This window comes from Lepus europaeus, chromosome 4 (genome assembly GCF_033115175.1).
Source record: "Lepus europaeus isolate LE1 chromosome 4, mLepTim1.pri, whole genome shotgun sequence".
NCBI lineage: Eukaryota > Metazoa > Chordata > Mammalia > Lagomorpha > Leporidae > Lepus > Lepus europaeus.
Genome location: NC_084830.1, coordinates 112,625,439 through 112,645,792, shown reverse-complemented (window position 1 = coordinate 112,645,792; position 20,354 = coordinate 112,625,439). Strand labels below are relative to the sequence as shown.

The 20,354-nt window shown below is 47.0% G+C and overlaps 1 protein-coding gene across 10 annotated transcripts in view; it reads left to right on the top strand.

The window, feature by feature from the left end:
• The window catches only part of TENM2 (teneurin transmembrane protein 2), a 979,180-nt gene that overhangs the window by 766,825 nt on the left and 192,001 nt on the right, over positions 1-20,354 (top strand). For 4 of the 10 annotated variants that reach the window (XM_062189665.1, XM_062189666.1, XM_062189667.1 and 1 more), the window contains exon 6: positions 11,182-11,309. The exons of 2 other annotated variants lie outside the window; for them this stretch is intronic. In XM_062189665.1, coding sequence (XP_062045649.1) covers positions 11,182-11,309 — 128 coding nt within the window. The remainder of the gene's footprint in view (positions 1-11,181; positions 11,310-20,354) is intronic. 4 more of the 10 variants (XM_062189663.1, XM_062189662.1, XM_062189661.1 and 1 more) reach the window with 1 other exon arrangement.

The window sequence follows — 20,354 nt, the reverse complement described above, 5'->3', positions numbered from 1 at the left end:
CGGCCCCCACCTGGGAGTGAACTGGGTTGTGCCTGGCTTGGGATCTTCCACAGAGTTCTGACGGAGGGCGGGAACATACGCCCTAAGGAGGCGGCAGGCTTGTTATAAGCTGTGTCCAATGTCTCTCTGCTGTCACTCCAATGCTTTGTCTAAGCCGAAAATGTCACAGCAGTCTGCCATGCCGCTGCCTGTTGAGAGGAGTGTGTACCTTTACCACGAAAGAAACGTGTGGGACTTGAGTGTCACATAAAACCCTTGAAATTAGCTCTATTAAGCAAATTGTCACAAACTCAAAATAATTCTAATTGTGTCATTTATCTAATTGCAGATGAAAATGTCGTTCTTTTTCATAGACACAGGTATCTTACCTTTCAAAAAGAAATCCTGCTATTTTCTTCTTCCAGCTTAGCTTTCTCCTTGTTAGAACTTGACCGTGTGCAGATGAGGCCTGTCGGAGGACTACCGCAGTTCCTGGCTTCTCATTCCCTGCTACCTAATCAGGCCCTGCAAGATAGAACTCTTTTTTTAAAAAACATGATGTTTCTTTCCATCAGAATTAAGTTTTAAATGTTTCAGGTTAGCCATATGAAATCCACTTAACTAAAAACCATTTAAGAGAAAGATCAAGCCCAATTTGCTAATACAGGATTTCTTTTTTATTTCTGAGTTTAAAACCCTTTTGCTAACCATGTCAGAAATTAAAAATTGAAAAGGACACTGGCAGCCTCCCCGTGTGCCTAATTTGGCTTTGCTGAACAAATGACCAAGTTGAAACGAGAGCTGCAGACAGGCCTGGCTCACCAGCCTTGTTTCTTCAACGCATTGCTCACTCTTGAGAAAGCACGAAGCTCACATGCAGGAGGGAACACGTTTTGATCGACCGTGCTGTAGTCAGACCAGATGGAAATAGAAAGTGGGGTTGGAGGGAGGTTTAGACTCTTGTTGTGAATGAAGTTCTACAATAGAACTCACAGGTCACAGACAATCAAGCTAATGAATTTAGGATCAGAAAGACTACAATATGTATTCTGTTGATTATTTTTATTAACCAGTCAATTTTGCTCATATCCTACCTTGCAAATAATTTCTTGTAGTAAAAATTTGAGCTGGGGGACTGGCATGGTGTCATAGTGGGTTAAGCTGCCACTTATGACTCAGCATCCCATATGGGTGCAAGTTCGAGTCCTGGCTGTTCCACTTCCACTCCAGTTCTCTGCTAAGGCTAATGTACCTAGGAAGGCAGCAGAAGATAGCCCAAGTGCTTGTGTCCCTGCACCCATGTGGGAGACCCAGATGAAGTGCCTGGCTCCTAGCTTACACCTTCCCAGCCCTGGCCATTGCAGCCATTTGGGAAGTAAACCAGCAGATGGAAGATTTCTCTCTCTCTCTCTCTCTCTCTCTCTCTCTCTCTCTCTCTCTCTTTCTCTCTCACTCTGTTCAATAAATAATAAGTAAATTTTTTTAAAAAATCTGTGGTGGGTAACAGGAGGAGGCTTCTCTGACACCCCCTCATTTTCCCTTCAATCAGACATTGCAGTACATATAGCTTCAGAAGTCTTTGTCTATACAGACGGAAGAGGACAATAGAGAGGAATACCTGAAAAAGAGTCAAAAGATCAAGTTTCAAATCCTGGTTCAGTCAGTCCCTGGCGGCCATGACTTTAGACAAGGCCTTTCTCTCAAGTAGGCCTAGGACAAGCATCTGTCTATACAGCAAAAGTCCTGACCAGATGAGCTGGAGCCCATCCTGACCGTGGCTCTGCCAGGCTAGTGTGGTACAGAGGTTTCTCTGAAAGCGGGTGCAAATGGGAGGAAATTTCCTGGAGGAAGATGCCTCCAGTCTTCCCTGACGCTTGTGCTGCTGTGGGATGGGTGTTGTGGTCCTAGAGAGCTCGGACCTCAGAATCTCACAGCTTAGGTTCACATCCTGCCTCTGCCACTTCTCAGCTGCGTGTTCCCTCAGCTCCCTGAGCCTCAGTTTCTCCAGCTGCAACATGAGACATTAGTATATAAACTGCATACAACTGGTGACAACTGCTGGGCCCAGAGCCTGACACATGCTTCATAGACATCAGCCACAATCACCATTGCTCTAATGCCCAAAGGACCCAAGACCCAACACAGAGTGGGACGTGTTTGCCGAGTGCTTCCTGTGTGCCTGGCACCTCCCCAACACCTCTTCTGCCTTTCAGGTTGCTTTATGTCCCCATAAAGATTTCATTGCCAAGCAAGAAATCATGGCTGAGGGCACGTGCGTGCTTCAAACACCAGCTACCCAGCCTATTCGTACTGTCAACACCATCATGCTTCCATTCCCTCCTCTGTAAATGGGCACAGCAGTGCTCACCCCTAGATTTGTCTTGAAGAGTAACTGAGGTGGTGCCTACAAAGGACTAAAGACAGTGCTTGACATGGAGTCAGTGTTTCTGTAAAATCGTAGCTTCTGTCTCAGCTAAGGAAAGAGAAGCTCAGAGAGGTAAATTGGTTTGCCCGTAGTCATCTGCTTATGAGAAGTAATGCAGAAACTGGACCCCTGATGGCAATGAGTCTGGTCTGCTTCCGGAGCTCACCCCAGGGAAATGCCTTCACCTTTGAGTCCTAAGGCCTCCCCTCTGGATTTTCTGCCCAGCTTCACGCTGCTTGTTATGGGCTCCCTGGGAGCAGTTTGTAGAGAGCCGTGCAGGATTCAGGAAGCGAGTATGGACTATCTCCAGCCTGGCTTGCCACAGCCAAGAGAAGACACATGCCTTAGGAACAGGTGTGGCCAGGGCCCTCCCTGGCACCTGCCTGACCACTGGCCACTCGTGCTTGCAGAAGCCAGTCTCTCACAGGAGACCTCTCCCTCTTTGTTCCAGCACACGTTGCACATCCACCAATCGATATGACATCTTATCCTCTAAAACATTCATGTCTGCTTCCTAGGATTCCAGTGGCCGCGTGCCACGTGCCGCCCGTGCCGCCTTGCCTTTGTAGTTGGTGGACTTGCAGATCTATCTACCCCTCCTTTACAGGGCTGCTGGTGGCTGTTCTTTGAAGAAGGGCAAACATTGTTTGGGTTGTCAACACTGAATGACAAGCTCAGGGGAAGAAAGATGCGATGCGTTGAGGTGTATGTGTGTGGATCGTGGCCATGTGTTTTGTTTTGTTTTTTGTTATCACAAAAGCTCTTAAAATCCTAGCCCATGATTTATTTGGTGAATAAAACTTCCCGATATTATCATTCTCTAAAGGTATTTTGATCACATGGGCCCTTTCTTAGAGAAAGAAAGGCTTTTATTTTATTTCTTTCCTGGGAAAAATAGCAGCAGGAACACGGTGGTCTGGGGATGGGAAATGATACCTTGTGTGGCTGATGGCTCTAGGCATGTGTTTTATCTGCATGAGGATGAGCTAGCTTGGTGGACAATGGGATGCCTGTCCAGCTGGGTGCGTTCCTGGGCACTGCACAGGAAGAAAAAAAAGTGACTGTGAGCGCGTGTGTCTGCCTTGCGTATTGATCTGCCTGGTGATGCTGCCCGCGAGGGGGTGTCGTTAGAGGTCACCTCAGCAGACCAGACACCACAAACCCACATCATCAACGGCAGCCACCTGCAGTGCACCTGCAGCAGAGGGTTCACGGGGACACAGGGAGGGGTGACACCAGCTCGGGAGCACCACTCGTGCTGAAGCTGCAAGGAGCCTGTTGGTTTCCCCCCAGCTCAGGAATTGATTAATCTCCTACCACTTCCTCTTGCTGTACCATCCTGAGCCTGTCACAAGAATAGATTAATGCACTGGTTCTTCTGTGTGGATTCTTCTTGTCTGGAGAACACACTGCTCCCTGGTCCCAGAGCTGCCTCGTGCACCTGTCATTGTGTTCTCATGACAGACATGCAGGAGGGGATGGAAAGGGACTCGAATTAGGAAGGCAGCAGACAAAATCCCTGCTGAGAACCATTCTAGGAGCGTGGCTGGGAGATGAGAGCGTGCCTGTAGAGATGTGAATGCAGGTGCATCTCTGCAAAGCCCTCTCATTTCGAGTTGTCATGCCAGGATTCTGGGATTGTACCGACCTCTCAGCCTTCCTCTTCTCTGTAACTCCTGGGCCGTGAGCTTTGCAACCATTTTGGAAGCTGCAAGCTGGAAGTTGGACAGAGGCAAGTTAGTTTTCAGAGCATTCTTGGGAGATAGATGCACAAATCCCATTACCAGTAAAGGGATTTGTGGGCGTAACTTCCATCCGGGCTTTGAAAATTTATTCCATTCAGTGTATTGCAACCCTGTCTGGGAAAAATAAGAGAAATCACTTCACCGAGGTGGTTTGAAAGGGAGATTTTTTTTAAACTCTTTTAAGATTTAAATTTTTTAAACTCCTTTTAAGACTCAAGGCATTTCCAAGAATGTTATCCCTCCCGCTTTTATTTGCATCTCTTCTTTTAGGCAGAATGTCATTTTGGTACTGACAGCATTCCTCCAAAAGATGCCTCTAAGACATTGCAGTGGGCCCCTCCTCTCTGAGAAAGAAGCAACATACTCAACTGCATCCCCAGAGCGTGATAAGCAAACAAACCGGGGAGAAAATCGCCGAACACGTTGACTGTTGCCCAGCCTGACTGTCTGTTGAAGTTGCCAGATTTCTTTTACATTGGCATTGCTGGGTCTTTTAAGTTAAATGGCAAACCACTTGCTGACCCAAGGACTCATCACTGCTTACCAAGTGACATCATCCCTTCATACACAGTCCTTTGACAATATTTAATAATGAAATCTCTAGCCTACCTGTCCTGTTGAGTCTTGGCTAAGCGGTTGGCACTTAGGAATCTCAGAGTGGGGATGCCTTCCAGGAGACCTCTGAATGGAGTCACCAGCAGGAGCACAAGGGGTCCAGAGCTCCATGTGCCTGGGTGGCAACCCCAGATTTCCCGTTTCCTGTCTCTGTGCTCGTGGGCAAGCCTTTTTACCTCGCTAAGCCTCCATTGCCTTGTCTATGAAATGCAGATTAAGTGCCACATTATAGGGTAGCGATGGTGGGAGGGGGTGAGCCTCCATCCTCTTCAGGATCCTCCAGGGTCATCCCAACTCATGCAAACAAAAGGCACCATCCCTCCAGAGTTATCAGCTCCCACTGCCCTGCCTGCCCCATCACCCTCCTTTTCCCTTACCTGGAGAGTCCATCCCCACAAACTGCTATCTCACTCCTCATAGTTCTTTGTTCGAAAGTCACCAACCCAGATTCCATCCTTGACTGCCCTAGATCAAAGGAAAAAGCAAATAGCCTTTGCATGCCCATTTGCCATGCCCTTGGTGCTGCCCAGCGGTGACTTTGCTTTTCCCTGCTGTGTCTGGTTCTTCTGTCTCCACTAGAATGCAAGATCCATGAGAGCAAGGATCCTGTTTTGTTGACTGCTGTACTCCCAGAGCTCAGGACACATCTGATGCACACGGCGGGTGCTCAATAAATATTTGTGAATGATAAATAATGAATAAATGCCATAGTTAAAGTAATTAGCCCAATCCCTGGCACATTGTCAAAATAAATGTTAATTGCCACCATCATCGGTGAGGAGCCTCATTTGCATGTGTTAATTTTCCCTGCTGATTGCAAAGGTGCCTTTACAGGTTGCCTGTTGCAAGTTCGGGGTTAGCCCTGATTATTCCACTATGGTTCCCTCCTCTCAGCAGTGGCATTTTTGGAAATGACTGCATGTCCCACAGGAGACTTGGCGTTGACTTAAAGCTGGCTGGTGTGGAGACAGGGAGACCCATCCCTGACCCTTCCTGTCCTCCCGCCTGGTCTCTGAAGCCTCTCCAAGGTTCCTGTGAACCTGGCCGCTTGCTGAGCCACGAGACCCCAGCAGGCTTGGCTCCCTCCCCCCACTCCCTAAGCTGTGCTTGGGCTGAAGTCTTCCATTTTCAAAGGGAAATCCCAATCTCCTCCTCGGGTTATGTATTGACAAGGCTGATCTTTCAAGATACCCCCTGCTCCTGGGGCCTGCTCAGCAAACACAGAGCATCTGTGGCTTCCATGTTTGCCCTCCTTGACAAGCAGGGGCTGAGCAGCTCTCTGGGAAGGATTGCTGACATATTGATTGACTCTCTTGTCAGGCTGATCCTCTGAACAGGGAAGGTTCTAAGTGGCACCCAGCAGGGCCCACACAAACCCTAATTACTATTTCACACACACCGCCCCCCCCCATTCCAAGCTGCCACTTTTCTGGGCCTATAATCGCCATACCCTTGTGGCTGCTGGAGAATTCTCAGTTGCCTATAACCAACCTTGCTCCCTTTCTCTTGCTCTGGCTCCCTCTGAGTATTTCAATTAGAGCCCATCTGGCACAAAACATAGCAACTTCAATAAGAAAACATCACCCCAGCTCCAGGTGGGTCTGGTTATTATTCTGTCTGAAATCTGCGACCTGTGTGTGGTCTCTCCATCCTGTCTTGGTTCCTTTTCAGCACTCAGGAAAGTTCTCTCCAATTAGCCAGAGGGATACTTTCAGTCTGGCTGCCTATTGTGCTTTTAGTGGCTGATTTCCCAGCCACCACCTGGATTCCATGAGCTTGTGTTTGGAGCCCTTCCCCGCCCCATCCTTGCTGACCCGTGGACCCCATTTTTCCATCCGAGGGTCTCCCTGGAGCACAGCCTGTCAAATCGTGATGAATTGTACATTTTGGCTGTCATTGGGAGGGAGTAACATTAGGGAGAGGGCCTCCCAAACTCATTTCACTTCTGACCCTACAATGGTATGAACTAGACCTTCTGGGATGAGCTGCTGGAGCATTCAAGGGGGTGGGTGGAGGGGACCACAGTGTATCCATGATCTCTCATTGAGTCCAGCATTTCCATGAAATCTTGAAATGAAGAAGCAATAACTGGTACTCTAAGGCTTCTCAGCTTTCTAAGCCTGGCTTTGGGAGTAGATGGGAATTGAAGGCATTATAACATAAGGTGTAAAAAGCTAATTTTTCATGTTCGTGGAAACAAATGTAACGGCTCAACTTACATGCTGACTCTTCCTGGCCAGGTTTCCAAAAGGAATCTGACCCAACAAAGCAAAGTGATGCATGGAGATCTGTTTTATAAAAATAGCATCTTCCACTCTGCTTATAAGTGAATGATGTGTCAGTCAAGGTAATCTCAGACATGCCATGGTAACAAAGCACCGTGGACTCCCAGTGGCTCACTAGGGAAACAGCATATGTCTCCACTCACTCTCTGTCCTGTTACTGGCCAGCCATGGCTGTGACCTGTGTCATTTTCTCTCAAGACCCAGGATGACTGTGTGATAAAGTGTGTGCTTCCAGGCTGGCGCCGTGGCTCAACAGGCTAATCCTCCGCCTAGAGGCGCCGGCACACTGGGTTCTAGTCCCAGTCGGGGCGCCGGATTCTGTCCCGGTTGCCCCTCTTCCAGGCCAGCTCTCTGCTATGGCCTGGGAGTGCAGTGGAGGATGGCCCAAGTCCTTGGGCCCTGCACCCGCATGGGAGACCAGGATAAGCACCTGGCTCCTGCCTTCGGATCAGCGTGGTGCGCCGGCTGCGACAGCCATTAGAGGGTGAACCAACGGCAAAAGGAAGACCTTTCTCTCTGTCTCTCTCTCTCACTGTCCACTCTGCCTGTCCAAAAAAAAAAAAAAAAAGTGTGTGCTTCCAGGTCATGGGGCCATGTCTGAATTCAATAGGGTGAAGAAACATAACCCCCTCAGGGAAGGAGTGCTCAGTATGGTGAGAGATCATTCATTCATCAGTTCTAGTGGGATGATCATGAGTTCTGCTGAGACCCCACTGCCCACACAACTTTTAAGCAGATCACTGTGAAGTATGAAGCAGGCAGTCAGCTGCCACTGTAATTCCCTTCTCATTCTGAATGCCCGCTTTAATCAATTCCTCAATCAATACTTTCCTCATCTTTGAAATGGCCAATAATGAAAGTCCCTACCTGAGAGTCCTGAGGTGACATCTGGAGAGTATCTGCTATGGTACCTGGCCATAGCAGGAGCGCAGTGGGTAGCAGGCACTGATACACTGACAGAGGCCCAATGGCCTTCTCTTTGAAGCACTGTTGTATGTCATAGTGTAATGCATGCTTTTTTATTTATGTGCTTATGACAGCCTACATTCCAAGCCCCCAAATCTGCCCCCACATAAACTTTGATGGAGGACCTTCTGTGTTGAAGACACTCTGCCAAACCTTCCATGAATGGCAGGTATCTGAGCCATTTTTCTACCTGCAAAGGGAAACCTTCACAAAGGGAAGAGGCAGTGATGGAAACACTGAATTCTCAACACAAGCCACAGAGCAAGTCAGTAGCAGAAGAAGAAACCAGGTTCTCATTAGTCAGGAAACTCATTTAAGTCACAGCTCCCCTGGGCCTTCGTTCTACAGGCACTTGGTCCATTACCATAGGCCAGAAAGATTGTCACATTTCCATACTCAAGGATGAGAGGAGTGGCTGCTCCAGCCAGACAAACAAAACAAGAAGTGGCTGGCGCCACGGCTCAATAGGCTAATCCTCCGCCTGTGGCACCAGCACCCTGGGTTCTAGTCCCGGTCGGGGTGCCAGATTCTGTCCCGGTTGCCCCTCTTTCAGGCCAGCTCTCTGCTGTGGCCCGGGAGTGCAGTGGAGGATGACCCAAGTGCTTGGGCCCTGCACCTGCATAGGAGACCAGGAGAAGCACCTGGCTCCTGGCTTCAGATCAGCATGGTGCGCCGGCCGTAGCGTGCCGGCAGCGGTGGCCATTGGAGGGTGAACCAATGGAAAAGGAAGACCTTTCTCTCTCACTGCCCACTCTGCCTGTAAAAAAAAAAAAAAAAAAAAAAAAAAAAAAAAAAAAAAAAGTCCCAACAAAAGCCAATTTCAGATGACCCCCCAAAACTAAGAGAAAGTGGTTATACCCTGGATTTAATTCTCGCTTACTTAGCATTCAACTCAACAACAGGAAATATGCCCAAACTTGAGTTCCATTTTGGTTGCTTTGCTTCTGCTGGGAGGACGGTTCTTAAGCTCAGCAGATCTGCCTCTCCTTTCTCAACTTCATTTCCCTTTCGTATTTTTCTTCTCACCTCTGGTAGTTGTCTGGGAAGTCACTTGTGGACTCCGACCCTAACCCTTGTCACCTTGTTTGCACTTGGCTTATTTTCAGAATGCCTTTAAAAAAAAGAAAATAGAGACTATGGAGCCCAACACACAAGAAGAAGGGGCAGGAAGGAAAGGGACAGGAACGAACAGATTCTGAGACATGTTCAGTGAGATTAGGGAACTGTTTGCTGCTTTCCCAAAGCTGATGGTTGCAGTCTGCTCTGCCCCTTGCAAAGACAAGATTGAGGGCTCGGGGAGGAGAGCAGCGATGACAAGAGTGTTCATGTGGGTGGGGAATTGGGGACATTGCCATCTTTGCCTGATAAGACCCGCCACTTCCCTCTGAGGATGTGAAAATCAAAGCTTTGTTAGCCCTGGGCCCCAGCTGCTCCTGCAGTACCTGTCCGTGTCTGTCTTAAAAAGAGATTGTCCTCGAAAGAACAATGTCTCAAAGTGCAGCAGCAGCTGGCTCAAGGCAAGCCTGGATAACCCAATAGTATCATCTTTTTTAAAAAAAATCATTTTAAAATAGCTAATTCCTTGGCTCCCTTCACCTGGTAATTACAAATCAGAAGCTATCGTTATCTTGAAACCTCCATGATTAGTTCTCATTTCCTGACCTCTGTACAGGGAAAATATGTCATTATTTGAGGCAATAGAATTTAGTCTCTTCAAGTAAGTGACCTACATACAACGGATAAACTGCAGGAGAAAATTAGGTGCTACTCTGACAGCAAGCGTGCTGTTAATGCTCCTTATTCTTATTAGTATTTATCATCTTGAAAAGCTGCAACAGTGAGATTCACATTTCACACTGATACACAGAAGAAAACGTGTCTGAGACAGGAAGTGTGTAAAACCATGTGTACACGTGCACACACGTGCATGCACGCACAAAGGACACTGCCCTGCCTCAGTCTGCAGCCATCGATCTGAGCTGCATTGTTTGAAGATGGGATTGTGACCCTGAAAGAATACAGCCTGACTCTAAGTGGTGGTGGGCACACAGGATTAATTGCTGTGTGAACAGTTTCCTAAGCATTGTTAATAGTGTTTCCTGTGGTTAATTTTTTCTCCTATCCCCACATCAAACTTGGAATCTTCCCTTGTCAACAGCCCTCTGTCTCCAAAAGTGCAGGAATGTAGCATCAGCCTGTGTCCAGTTGAAATGCGAGACCGACACCTTGGCACCCTGACTGGGTGGGAGACAGGCAGAGGGGAGAGCTCCTTATTTACCTACAAAGGAAGAATCTCTTAGAGAAGGACTCTGAAAGGAGACAGGTGGGGCTGGGGGCGTTGCCATTCATTCCACTCTGTAAAACCAAGAACACCAGACTAAGGTGTCTGAGTTTGCTAACCTGTGCAGAGCTGGATCAGGGTGAGTGCCATGGAAGACCAGAAGTTTGGAGGTTTGACATGCTAAGACTTCTGCAGGTGTGCTTGCTTCCTTAACAAAGGAGAGCGAGAGTGAGAGCGAGAGAATAGTAATGTTTTCAGGAAAGGACTGCTTTCCACACAGAATGTTTGTCCACTTCCCATGCTAACAGCTCGAAAGGAAAAATATTTTTACAGTTTGAAATAGTTTCAGAGATCAGCTTTAAAATGGGCCCATGCGACTGCAGATAGAGCAACCGCACTGGTGTTTCCTAGCAGGTGGAGTGAGATCCCCTGGTACCATTTAGGTAAAGTCAGTTGGAAATTGATCCACATTTTGCATAGTTTAGGGCAAACCATCCTTGCCAAGGCCTCCAAGACTAGCAGTCTAAAAGCGGCTGCGCCCTGTGGTGAGGGATGGGTGAGAAGGCGCCGTCCCCTTGACTGTGACTCCACAGGGCCGTTTTCCCAGCCGCCGAGGCGCCCTGGGGAAGGGCTGGGCTGTTTCCTCGTGCCTCCTCCACCCAGCAAACAGGATGCTGTGAGCAGCAGCACCAGGAGAGGAGAGCCAGCCCCTCAGATCTGCTCACTTTCTGTATTTAGCTAATCCCTGCGGCCTAGGGCAAACCATTTTTGAACTGCAGCTTCCTTAAAAGGCAATCGGTTGGAAAAAGGCACCTGGCCCTTCCCCTTGACATTTGCATTGCTGAATTATCTGTTCATATTTTCATTACTTTGTCTCTCCTGCAGCAATGCATCTGCTCGGACTCAATTGGCAACTGCAGCCGGCAGATGGACACACCTTTAACAATGGGATAAGGACCGGCTTACCAGGAAACGATGATGTGGCAACAATGCCATCTGGAGGCAAAGGTGAGGTTACAGCTGCTGCTTGCCCTCCTGAGGTCAGGAAAATTCAGAGCTCTCGCCAGGTGGTACAGGTCTTCTAATCCAAATCTTGGAAAGTCTGCAGAAAGGAAAAAAGAAAGGGGGGAAAAACCATTGCCTTTCATAGGTGCCCCCATTAAAAGCTGTTTGCTGTTCCTGTCTGTTAGCTGTGTTTGGCTGGAGTCACTCGGAGCTGGCAAACTGCCTGCTTAGAGCAATGTGCCTACCTATGCTATCTACAGCGGCTGGCACCAGCTAGAGCTGCTTGAATGCATCCCAAAGCCTGGGCAGAAGCAGCAGCCACAGCAGCAGCCGCAGCAGCAGCTGGAGAAAGTCCTGCCTAATCAGAAGGCAGAGCGCAGCAGACAGCACATGCCACTAGACTGGGTCCCGCTCCCCCAGGAGAGATGCAGCCTCCCCCTGGAGAGGAAGCACGCCTGGCTTGGCCTGAAAGAGACAGCTCTGAGCTGTTCTGCCTTTGGGGGAGAACAGAAAGGAGTTTTGACAACTTGGCAACAAAGCTTCTCTTCTCAGAACAGTGAAGAGACAATAGAAATGTTTATGGAAGCAGTCAGGCAACTGTATTCTTGCAGGGGAAAAAAAATTAGGTGCTAACAATGTGTTAAGAGAGAGGAGAGAAAACAGAACCTTGGGGAGATGGGGACTGGAGCAATTAAAAGACAAGAGTAGCCAATGGCACCATTAGCTCAGCTGGCACGCGGAGGGGTGTGCCTCTTCCAGGCTAGAGAGGGAGGGAGAGAGAGAGAGAGAGAGAGAGAGATTGGGTGGAGGGCTTTTTCCAGTCAAGGTGTTTTCAGCTCTGCCTCTTTGCAGGTACAGCCAGTTTACCCCCACCTTTCTTAAATTTCAAAGAATAAGGAGGTAGCATTTGTTAGGCACCTACCTTACACCAAGCTTAGCATTGCTTAACTTCAACAACTCTGCAGGGAAGAAAACTCTTTCCGAGAACTAAGATCTAGAATGTTCTAGAAGTAGAACCCACATCAAGCAAGTACACAGGTACAAATCTGAATTTAGATCTGTGCCCTATGTAACTTGCATCAGGACATGGGTGCTTTCCTTAGATCAGTCGTTTTCCAGAGAGAAGCTTCCAGAATTCCTTTGCTCTCTCAGTGTGTCCATTAGCCATCCTGAGATGCTAATGTGCTTAGATGATTCTCCCAGAGCTGTCCTAATGCTTCAAGTATGACTTCTCTGTCTTTTTATCTAAGTCTTTAAGAATCGCTCTACTCATCTATCATAATCATAGCACTAAATTACCTCTAAGTAAGCATGAAAAAGTTTCATCTGTAGATGAAATGATATGCTTTCCATTATCGGCTAGACCTAAAAATGAAAAGTGTGTTGTGCCTTGACTGACCAGGTTCTGCTTTAACTAACCAAAAATGTCCAGACTGTAATCTGTTGGGCTCAGATTTGAAATCTGTCCACCTGCGGTACTTGACATCATGCTGTCTTGCTCTTCCCTTTATGACCATAGCTCTTTGCCTGGATGATTTTGCTCCCCAGACAACACGGGACAGTGTCTGGAGAATCGTTTGATTGTCACAATGCGAGGGGTTGCAACTGGCATCCAGTGAATGGGGACCAAGGATGTGGTTCCACCACCCACAGTATACAAGACAGCCCTCAACAGCGAAGACTTCTATCTACCAATATGTCAGTTGTGCTGATCTCAGAAACTGTTTAGAGGGTCTCTGTTATGCTTTATCTGTTAACATCTGCAAGTCGGCACCACCGTTCTCTCAGAAGAACGCAGAATACACATTTCAATGTGAATGGGTATAGTCTGCCACCACCTTAGGGATGTGTTCTGTGTGAGGCTGTGTACATGTTCTAGAGCTAGGTTCTAGTGCTCTGAAGTTGTGTCCTTCACATATGGGAATCGCTGATCTGTGCTGGCCTCCATAAATTCAAATCAGCTGCTCACCCCAAGTGTGCTTCAGCATAGTTTCCAACCCCTACATCCCTTCACCAGCCCACACCCGCTTGGCTAGAAAGCAGAAGAAAACTCCTGGCAGAGAGTAAGTCCCAGAAGAAGAAACACTTCCACTGTGGCTTGAGAAGAATCTGAATTCTTCCCTTCGTGTGCCACAGGCCTTCAAAAATATTGCATAAGTCATTTTATATCACCACTTTTTGAATATTTTCCAAATAAGTTATGAGACACAAAATGTTGGCCGAATCATTATCCAATCAATCTTTTCAGAAGCTTGAATGTGAGCTAAAACTCAAAACATCTCCTTAATGAACACCAAAACAGTAGTCTTCTGATGACTCAAAATGTACCTCTTGTTAAGTTGTTTTAAAAGTTTGGCTCATAAAGTCATGAGAAAGACTTTATTTTTCTCATGCACACCCAACTCATTTAGGTAACGTGACCTTAGGTCTGAATTTCTTTACACAGTGACCTCCTTCCTCCCCACTCCCCAATTCTATACATTTAGGTATCCTGAATCAATCCCAATCGACTAGTTTTCCAGTGTTTCAAAGAGACAATCAAGATATATTGGCAATAAGTTAATTAAATAACACCCCCTCCATTTTTTTGTGGTATAGGATAATCCTTCACTCTGATAATGTTTTAATCAAGATACACCACACATTGCCAGGAAGGTTAATCTTATTAAGCAATTACTGGGTGAGTAGCCAGCAGGAGCAAATTAAAATGTAAGCAAAACACGGGCATGTGAGTCCCATGTAAGATGGCACATCAATAGAGATTTCATTACTGGTCTTTAGGAGTGTTTACTCTCTTCAGGTTTGGAAACGAATCTAATAGACAGGGTAGCCTACCCTCTCGGATATGTTAGTGGAAACGAAGCGCTTGATTAATTAGTTGGGAGAGTATGTTCTGTGGGCTTTGTCTTCCTTCCCTTTTCCATTTGTTGCTGTTCTTGGTTTATTTTTCCTCCCCTCTCTTTCAATTAAACCTGGACGTGTGTGGATGTTAGTTGGGTTTCCCATCAAGAGGAGGGTACACAGAGCCTGCCAGAATCGTTCACCGTCTTGCGTGTATTTCTATATTAAAAGGAATGAACTCATACATCTTCATTACAAGGGCATGGGTGCTTTTTCTATAGATCTGGGATTAGATAAGCCTGGAACACGAAGATTCAATACAGTATTCTGACCTGGTCAGATAACATAAGGGAATCCATGTTGATCGGCTAGGCCCAGAGGCCAGAGAGACAGAAGCGTGCAGAGGGCACATCATACATACCCCACTGGTGTGCTGATTTCAAGAAAAAATAAACTCTCAAGGCACATTTCATGGATCATTTTCAAAATCTATCACTCATTTTAAATTCAAGATGTCCTCTGTATCAAGGGTCAGCAAACTCTATCTGGGGGCCACCTCTGTCCAGCAGCCTGTTACTATAAATAAAGTTTTATTGGAGCCAAGCCAGACCCATTCACTTACTGTCTTTGGCTGCTTTTGCGCGGCAGGGGCAGAGATGATGAGGTTCCACAAAGGCCAAGCAACCCACAGAGCTTGCACTATTTACTATGTTCCCCTCCACCAAAAGCAAAGATTAATGACCACTCTCTTTCATTTCCAAACCCTATTTCTACTTTTCTAGAGCTTTTCCTATAACAAAACATATTGCAGGCAAGCAGAGCAAGGAAATCAGACTCCCAAAATGCTAGCTTTTCCTTCTGGACCAAATACCAGTCATCATATATGCTCATTGGTGTTGCACAGAAGTATTCTGTGTAACATGGGATCCTGGAGCTCCATCACTTAGCATCCCTTGTGATCTTAGGCAAGTCATGGATCCCCATTCCACCCCTAGCTCCTCATCTGTGAGATGGTTCTCCCAACATAAATGAAATAAGCCCTGGGAAACATTGCTTGTGATGGCAGGCACTTCATAAGCCAGCCAGGAATCTTGGTTACTGTCACTGATGTCATCACCCCAGCCTTCAGTCGGTCCATTGACAAGTCTCCATGGGCTGCCTTGTCCGTCCTTTGAGGTGCTGTGTTTTCCAAAAGCTAAGAAGTTGTGAGCATGTCAGGATGCACAACTATACACCGGATGTTTTCTTTTATCTTCTGAGAGTTACGACAAGCCCCAGGTGAGGATCACTCCCTGCACATTTGCTGGGTGAGGTCAGTGGGCAGCAGGACTTCGCAGTGCAGAGGGTCCACTTCTAGAACAAGTTGGCCTGCTCCCTGCAGCATTATTTGTGTCACTGCAGCTCGAGTCCCATCACTGCCAGCCTGTCTGTTTTAAGTCCTACCATTCTCGGTTTATAACTCAGCTGTAAACATTTATTTGTGCCTGGAGCACATTTCTTTCCTACCCTTTGAAAAAAAAAATCAGAATTTCCAGATGGTATGCAAGTTGGGAAAAAATGGCAAAGACTGTTATTCTGTTTAGAAACATGTTTTTCTACACTTGCCCTTTCAGCAAAAACTTCATAATGATTCTGACTGGTTGGCTTAATGCATGGTACTAGGAGCCAGATTAGCAGGGAGGTTGGTAATTCCTCCTCTGGCTCCCGTCAGTCAGCCTCTTCATGAACACAGCCTGGGGTTTCCAAATGATCTCTCCCTACATGGGGGCTTTTCCAGCATCAGTGAAGTTCCCACAAGGACCAGGGGTCATTATATTGGAGTCAAACATCACATGACTGCAAATCTACTGGCAAACACACCAACAGCCCGTGTGCAGATGCAATACCTCCCCACATTTTGGAAGCCATGTTTTTCTTCTGTTGTTTGTTACAGATGTGTGCCCATTAAGTGCATCCACTATGATGGTAGGTTTCCACTTCTGCCTACAACCCGAAGCACTGCGCTAAGTTGCATGGTTCCTGCTGTATACTGTATCAACGTGTCTTGATGTGGGGTTTAATAATGAAGCACAGTTTCCCTCTGTACAGTATTCCCATTGGCCTCATTTCCCTTTCAGAGTTGACTTGCACACCCGGATAGCTTCTGTTTGCTGTCTGCCTGCACACCTATGTGTATCCCATCTACCTTGCACAGGGTCTGATATGCAGCCGCTGATCATAGTGGTTAGATGCATGGGTTTCATAGACAACCAGATAAGGCTGCCGGCTCTGTTGCTGAAGAGATGTATGACCTTGAGCCAGTCACTTCCCAAACTTCCGTGAACCTTGGTTATCTTATCTGACAGTTGGGGGAAAACCATAAAGGTATTAAAACGTGAGAACCACTCATAAAATGTTCACTGTTAATAATACTAATAAACTTAATGACATATTCCTGTAGAACCAAGTTCAGAGGTTTGAATATTGGTTAATACTCTGGCAAAGAGTTGACCATTTTTACCTAAGACAGCAAACTGCATTTTCAAGAGCTAGAAAGGCCACATAGAATCCCAATAGTTGAAAGATTTCTTCAAAGTCATTAATGCTGGGTGATATTGTGACTCTCATCTCAGAAGCAGTGGCTCTCAGGATGGAAACCTATTCCTGGGGAATAGCCAAGCCACAGCAGGTGAAGGCTGATGAGCTGCTGGTGTCTCAGGCCAGCTATATTTTTGAGCAATGGAGCTAAGTATTTTAGGAAAATCTTTTCACTTACCTGTTGGTTAAATGAAACCCTAAGATGGTTGTCCTGATTCCCACATAGGTGGAAATGAAGTGTAATGACTGAAGCAATATTCTGAATTCAACTTTATTTGCAGTAGATAAAAACATGAGAGGCAGAGTCATCTGCAAGGCAGATGGATACGGAGGTGCCTCTGCAGTCCCGTTAAGTTAGGACGTATTAACGTGAAGCTTCATTTCCCTGGTATGACTGTGAGTCCGTTCCCTTTATCGCTTGTTTGGGGAATAGTTTCGCTGTTTCCGTAAATGAATTATGGCAACATTTTCTGAAATGATTAGCTCCTAATGTAGCTATGGAAGGCTGTCGTTTTGCTCGACATCAGTCTTATTTAACTGGTTGAAATTTTAGGTACATGTTTGAGAAATAGGCAATCGCTTCGCATTTACATGGGCAATCTTCCGTGGAGTGATAGAGCTGGGCGATCCTGTGAAATTGATCATTAGAATCCTGCCTCCAAAGCCCCAGAAATCTCATCTTGAAACTGCAGATGAACTAGCCAGAGCCATCCTATCTGAAACATCTGTTTCTTGGGGCTGTACCTCCACTCTTCATTGTGAGAACACAGAAAAGTTTGGCAGGATGTCCTAGGTCTGTGACACAGGGCCTGGGCTTGGCTCTGCATGTCAGGTCACCAGGCTTAGTCAGAACCCAGAACCCAAGGATACGGGCCGGTCACTCACAGAATAATTACAGACTGCTGCTTGATGCCTCTTCTCCTGATCCTCCCAGATCAGTCCCAAGCCAAGTCCACAGAACCCTGGGCTGAAGACTGCCTAGACAAGGGATGCTGGGAATATGGCATGCACCACAACTCTGATGCTCGCTGGTACTGTGAGTACCGCTGTGGATGCTCTATAAACGTTTATTACAACAAAGTGAGAAGCAATGTCCACCCGGCTTGCAACATTCTTTGGTCGTTGTTCAATAAGTCCGATCTCAACGTTCTTGTCTTAAGCAGCCTTCACAGAGTTGCCCACACGAGAAGCAGCCAGAGCACACAGCACCAGCTATTTGGAAGGGATGGATTGTGAAATTGTTTTCTGTGGCTCTCACAGCTTACTGCTTATGACCTGCGAGCTGCCCTTCCCAGTCTACAGATGCAATGACCACTCACAGTACATTGATTTCACAGCTCTGCCAAATGACTGTGGATGAAGGCCCTCTCTCATTAATTGTGCCTACACTAGACAAGCTTTATTTGCAATTAGAACACTGCGAATATATCCTCCAAATCTGGGATAAGTCATTACTGTTGATTTAAGATAGCACTACTGCCGAACAGGATGTAAAGATGTAGAGGTACCTACAAGACAGGTTCTATGTAGGTTACTTGATTGAATCCTCAAAGGTACTCCCATTCTATAAGTGACAGTCTCAGAGAGGGGTAGTGATCAGGCCAGAGGCACACAGCTGGTAGTGACCAGAGCTGGGATTCAGACCCAGGGCTGACCAGCTCCACTGGGCCACCCTGCCTCCTTGAGATCTCTGAACTTCTCAGTATGAGAATGCCCACCTGAGAGGTCAAGATAGAAATTCTGATTACTCTATTTACTTGCTTTCTATCTCTCAACAGTGTCCTGTTAGAGACTAGCTGGGTTAATGGTCTTAGAACCCCTGGCAGAGCCGGGGAAAGTCCAGGGTCAAGCTCTAATTCATGGACTTAGACTGGATCCAGTGCTTCTTTCTTGAACTTATAGAACAGCACAGACCTGTACTCCTGGGTGCCAGTCCAGGGAACTGACCTCCAGGGACAGTCACAGAGGTGCTTCCCCCGTGGTACTACAGCAGTTTACAAAATCAGTCTTTGCTTTTCATCTCTTTGGAGGCAGTCAGTGTGCAACACTCATCTGTTTCTCATTGTTTCTAAAATTGCAAATGTTGGAGCTGGCGCCATGGCTCACTTGGTTAATCCTCCTCCTGCGGTGCTGGCATCCCATATGGGCACCGGTTCTAGTCCTGGCTGCTCCTCTTCCAGTCCAGCTCTCTGCTGTGGTCCGGGAGGGCAGTGGAGGATGGCCCAAGTGCTTGGGCCCTGCACCCACATGGGAGACCAGGAGAAGCACCTGGCTCCTGGCTTCGGATCGGCATAGCTCCAGCCATGGCAACCATTTGTGGGGTGAACCAGCGGAAGGAAGAACTTTCTCTCTGTCTCTCTCTCACTGTCTAACTCTGTCAAAAAAATTTTTTTTTAATTTTTTTAAAAATTGCAAATGTTGTGATTTTTCAAGCCTTTTTCAAGTTTCATAGAAAATATATTTTTTTCTTTCACCATAAAGAGTATTAGCGTAACAATTGGCAGGTTTCGATGAGATCTGTAGATGAAATATCTTGTCATATCAAGTGTTAAATTTTTGATTTTGAAACCTGTACTGTGGTTCAGAAATTGATGTCTTTGCTTTGCAGAAAGAGGTGGTTACAGGTAGGGGAGGATCCTGTCTGTAACTTACTGTCAGTGTTTCGGGGGGAAAAAAGTGTGTGCACATGCACACGCATGAGGGTACTGCTGTCACCCAGTCGTCACTCCCCCAGTGCCTCGTCTTGGCTGAGGCAGAGGCTGGGGTAGTGCTGGTAAGTTGAGATCTCCCATGTGGGGGCAGGAACCCGATCCCTGGAGTCACCACGGCTGCATCCCAGAGTCTGCACTGGCAGGAAGCTGGGGTGAAGAGCTGGAGCCAGGAGTCAAAGCCATGTAATCTGACAGGGGACACAGGCACCTTAAATGCTGGGCCAACCACCTGCTTAATAAGTTTGTCTTGATGTAAAAAAGATTTGAAATCCATATATAGATTTTTTTTAACATTTTCCATGTGCTCTTGAAGACCCCTCAAATATGAGTCCATAAAAATAAGGGGGGGGGGGTAGTGAACACTGCAACATGTGATTCAGTGCACAGTTTGAGAATGTAATTGGAAAGCAGTCACTATTTTAAAGTATCGACATCTTATGTCAAAGAGTGGGTGGGGCAGCGCTATGGTACAGTAGGTTAAGCCGCTGCTTACCGTGCTGGCATCCCATACCAGAGTGCCTGGTCAAGTCCTGGCTGCTCCCCAACTGATCCAGCTTCCTGCTAGTGCACCTGGGATGGCAGCAGAAAATGGCCCAAGTGCCTGAACCCTGCCACCCATGTGGGAGACCTGGATCGAGTTCCTGGCTTCTGACTTCAGCCTGGCTCAGCCCTGGATGTTATGGCCACATGGGAAATGAACCGGCAGATTGAAGAGACATTCGCTCACTTGCTCACTCGACCACTTGCTCTCTCTTGCTCACTCTCTCTCACTCTTTGTCTCTTAAAAACAAAGCACCTGTGATAAACTCATTCTAAAGGCTTTCTGATAACCCCTCTTCCTGACCATTCCCAACGTGCACATCCACACATCCTTTGTAGCACAAGCCCAGAGACAACACTCTCACCCCAGTAGACCAAAGTGGA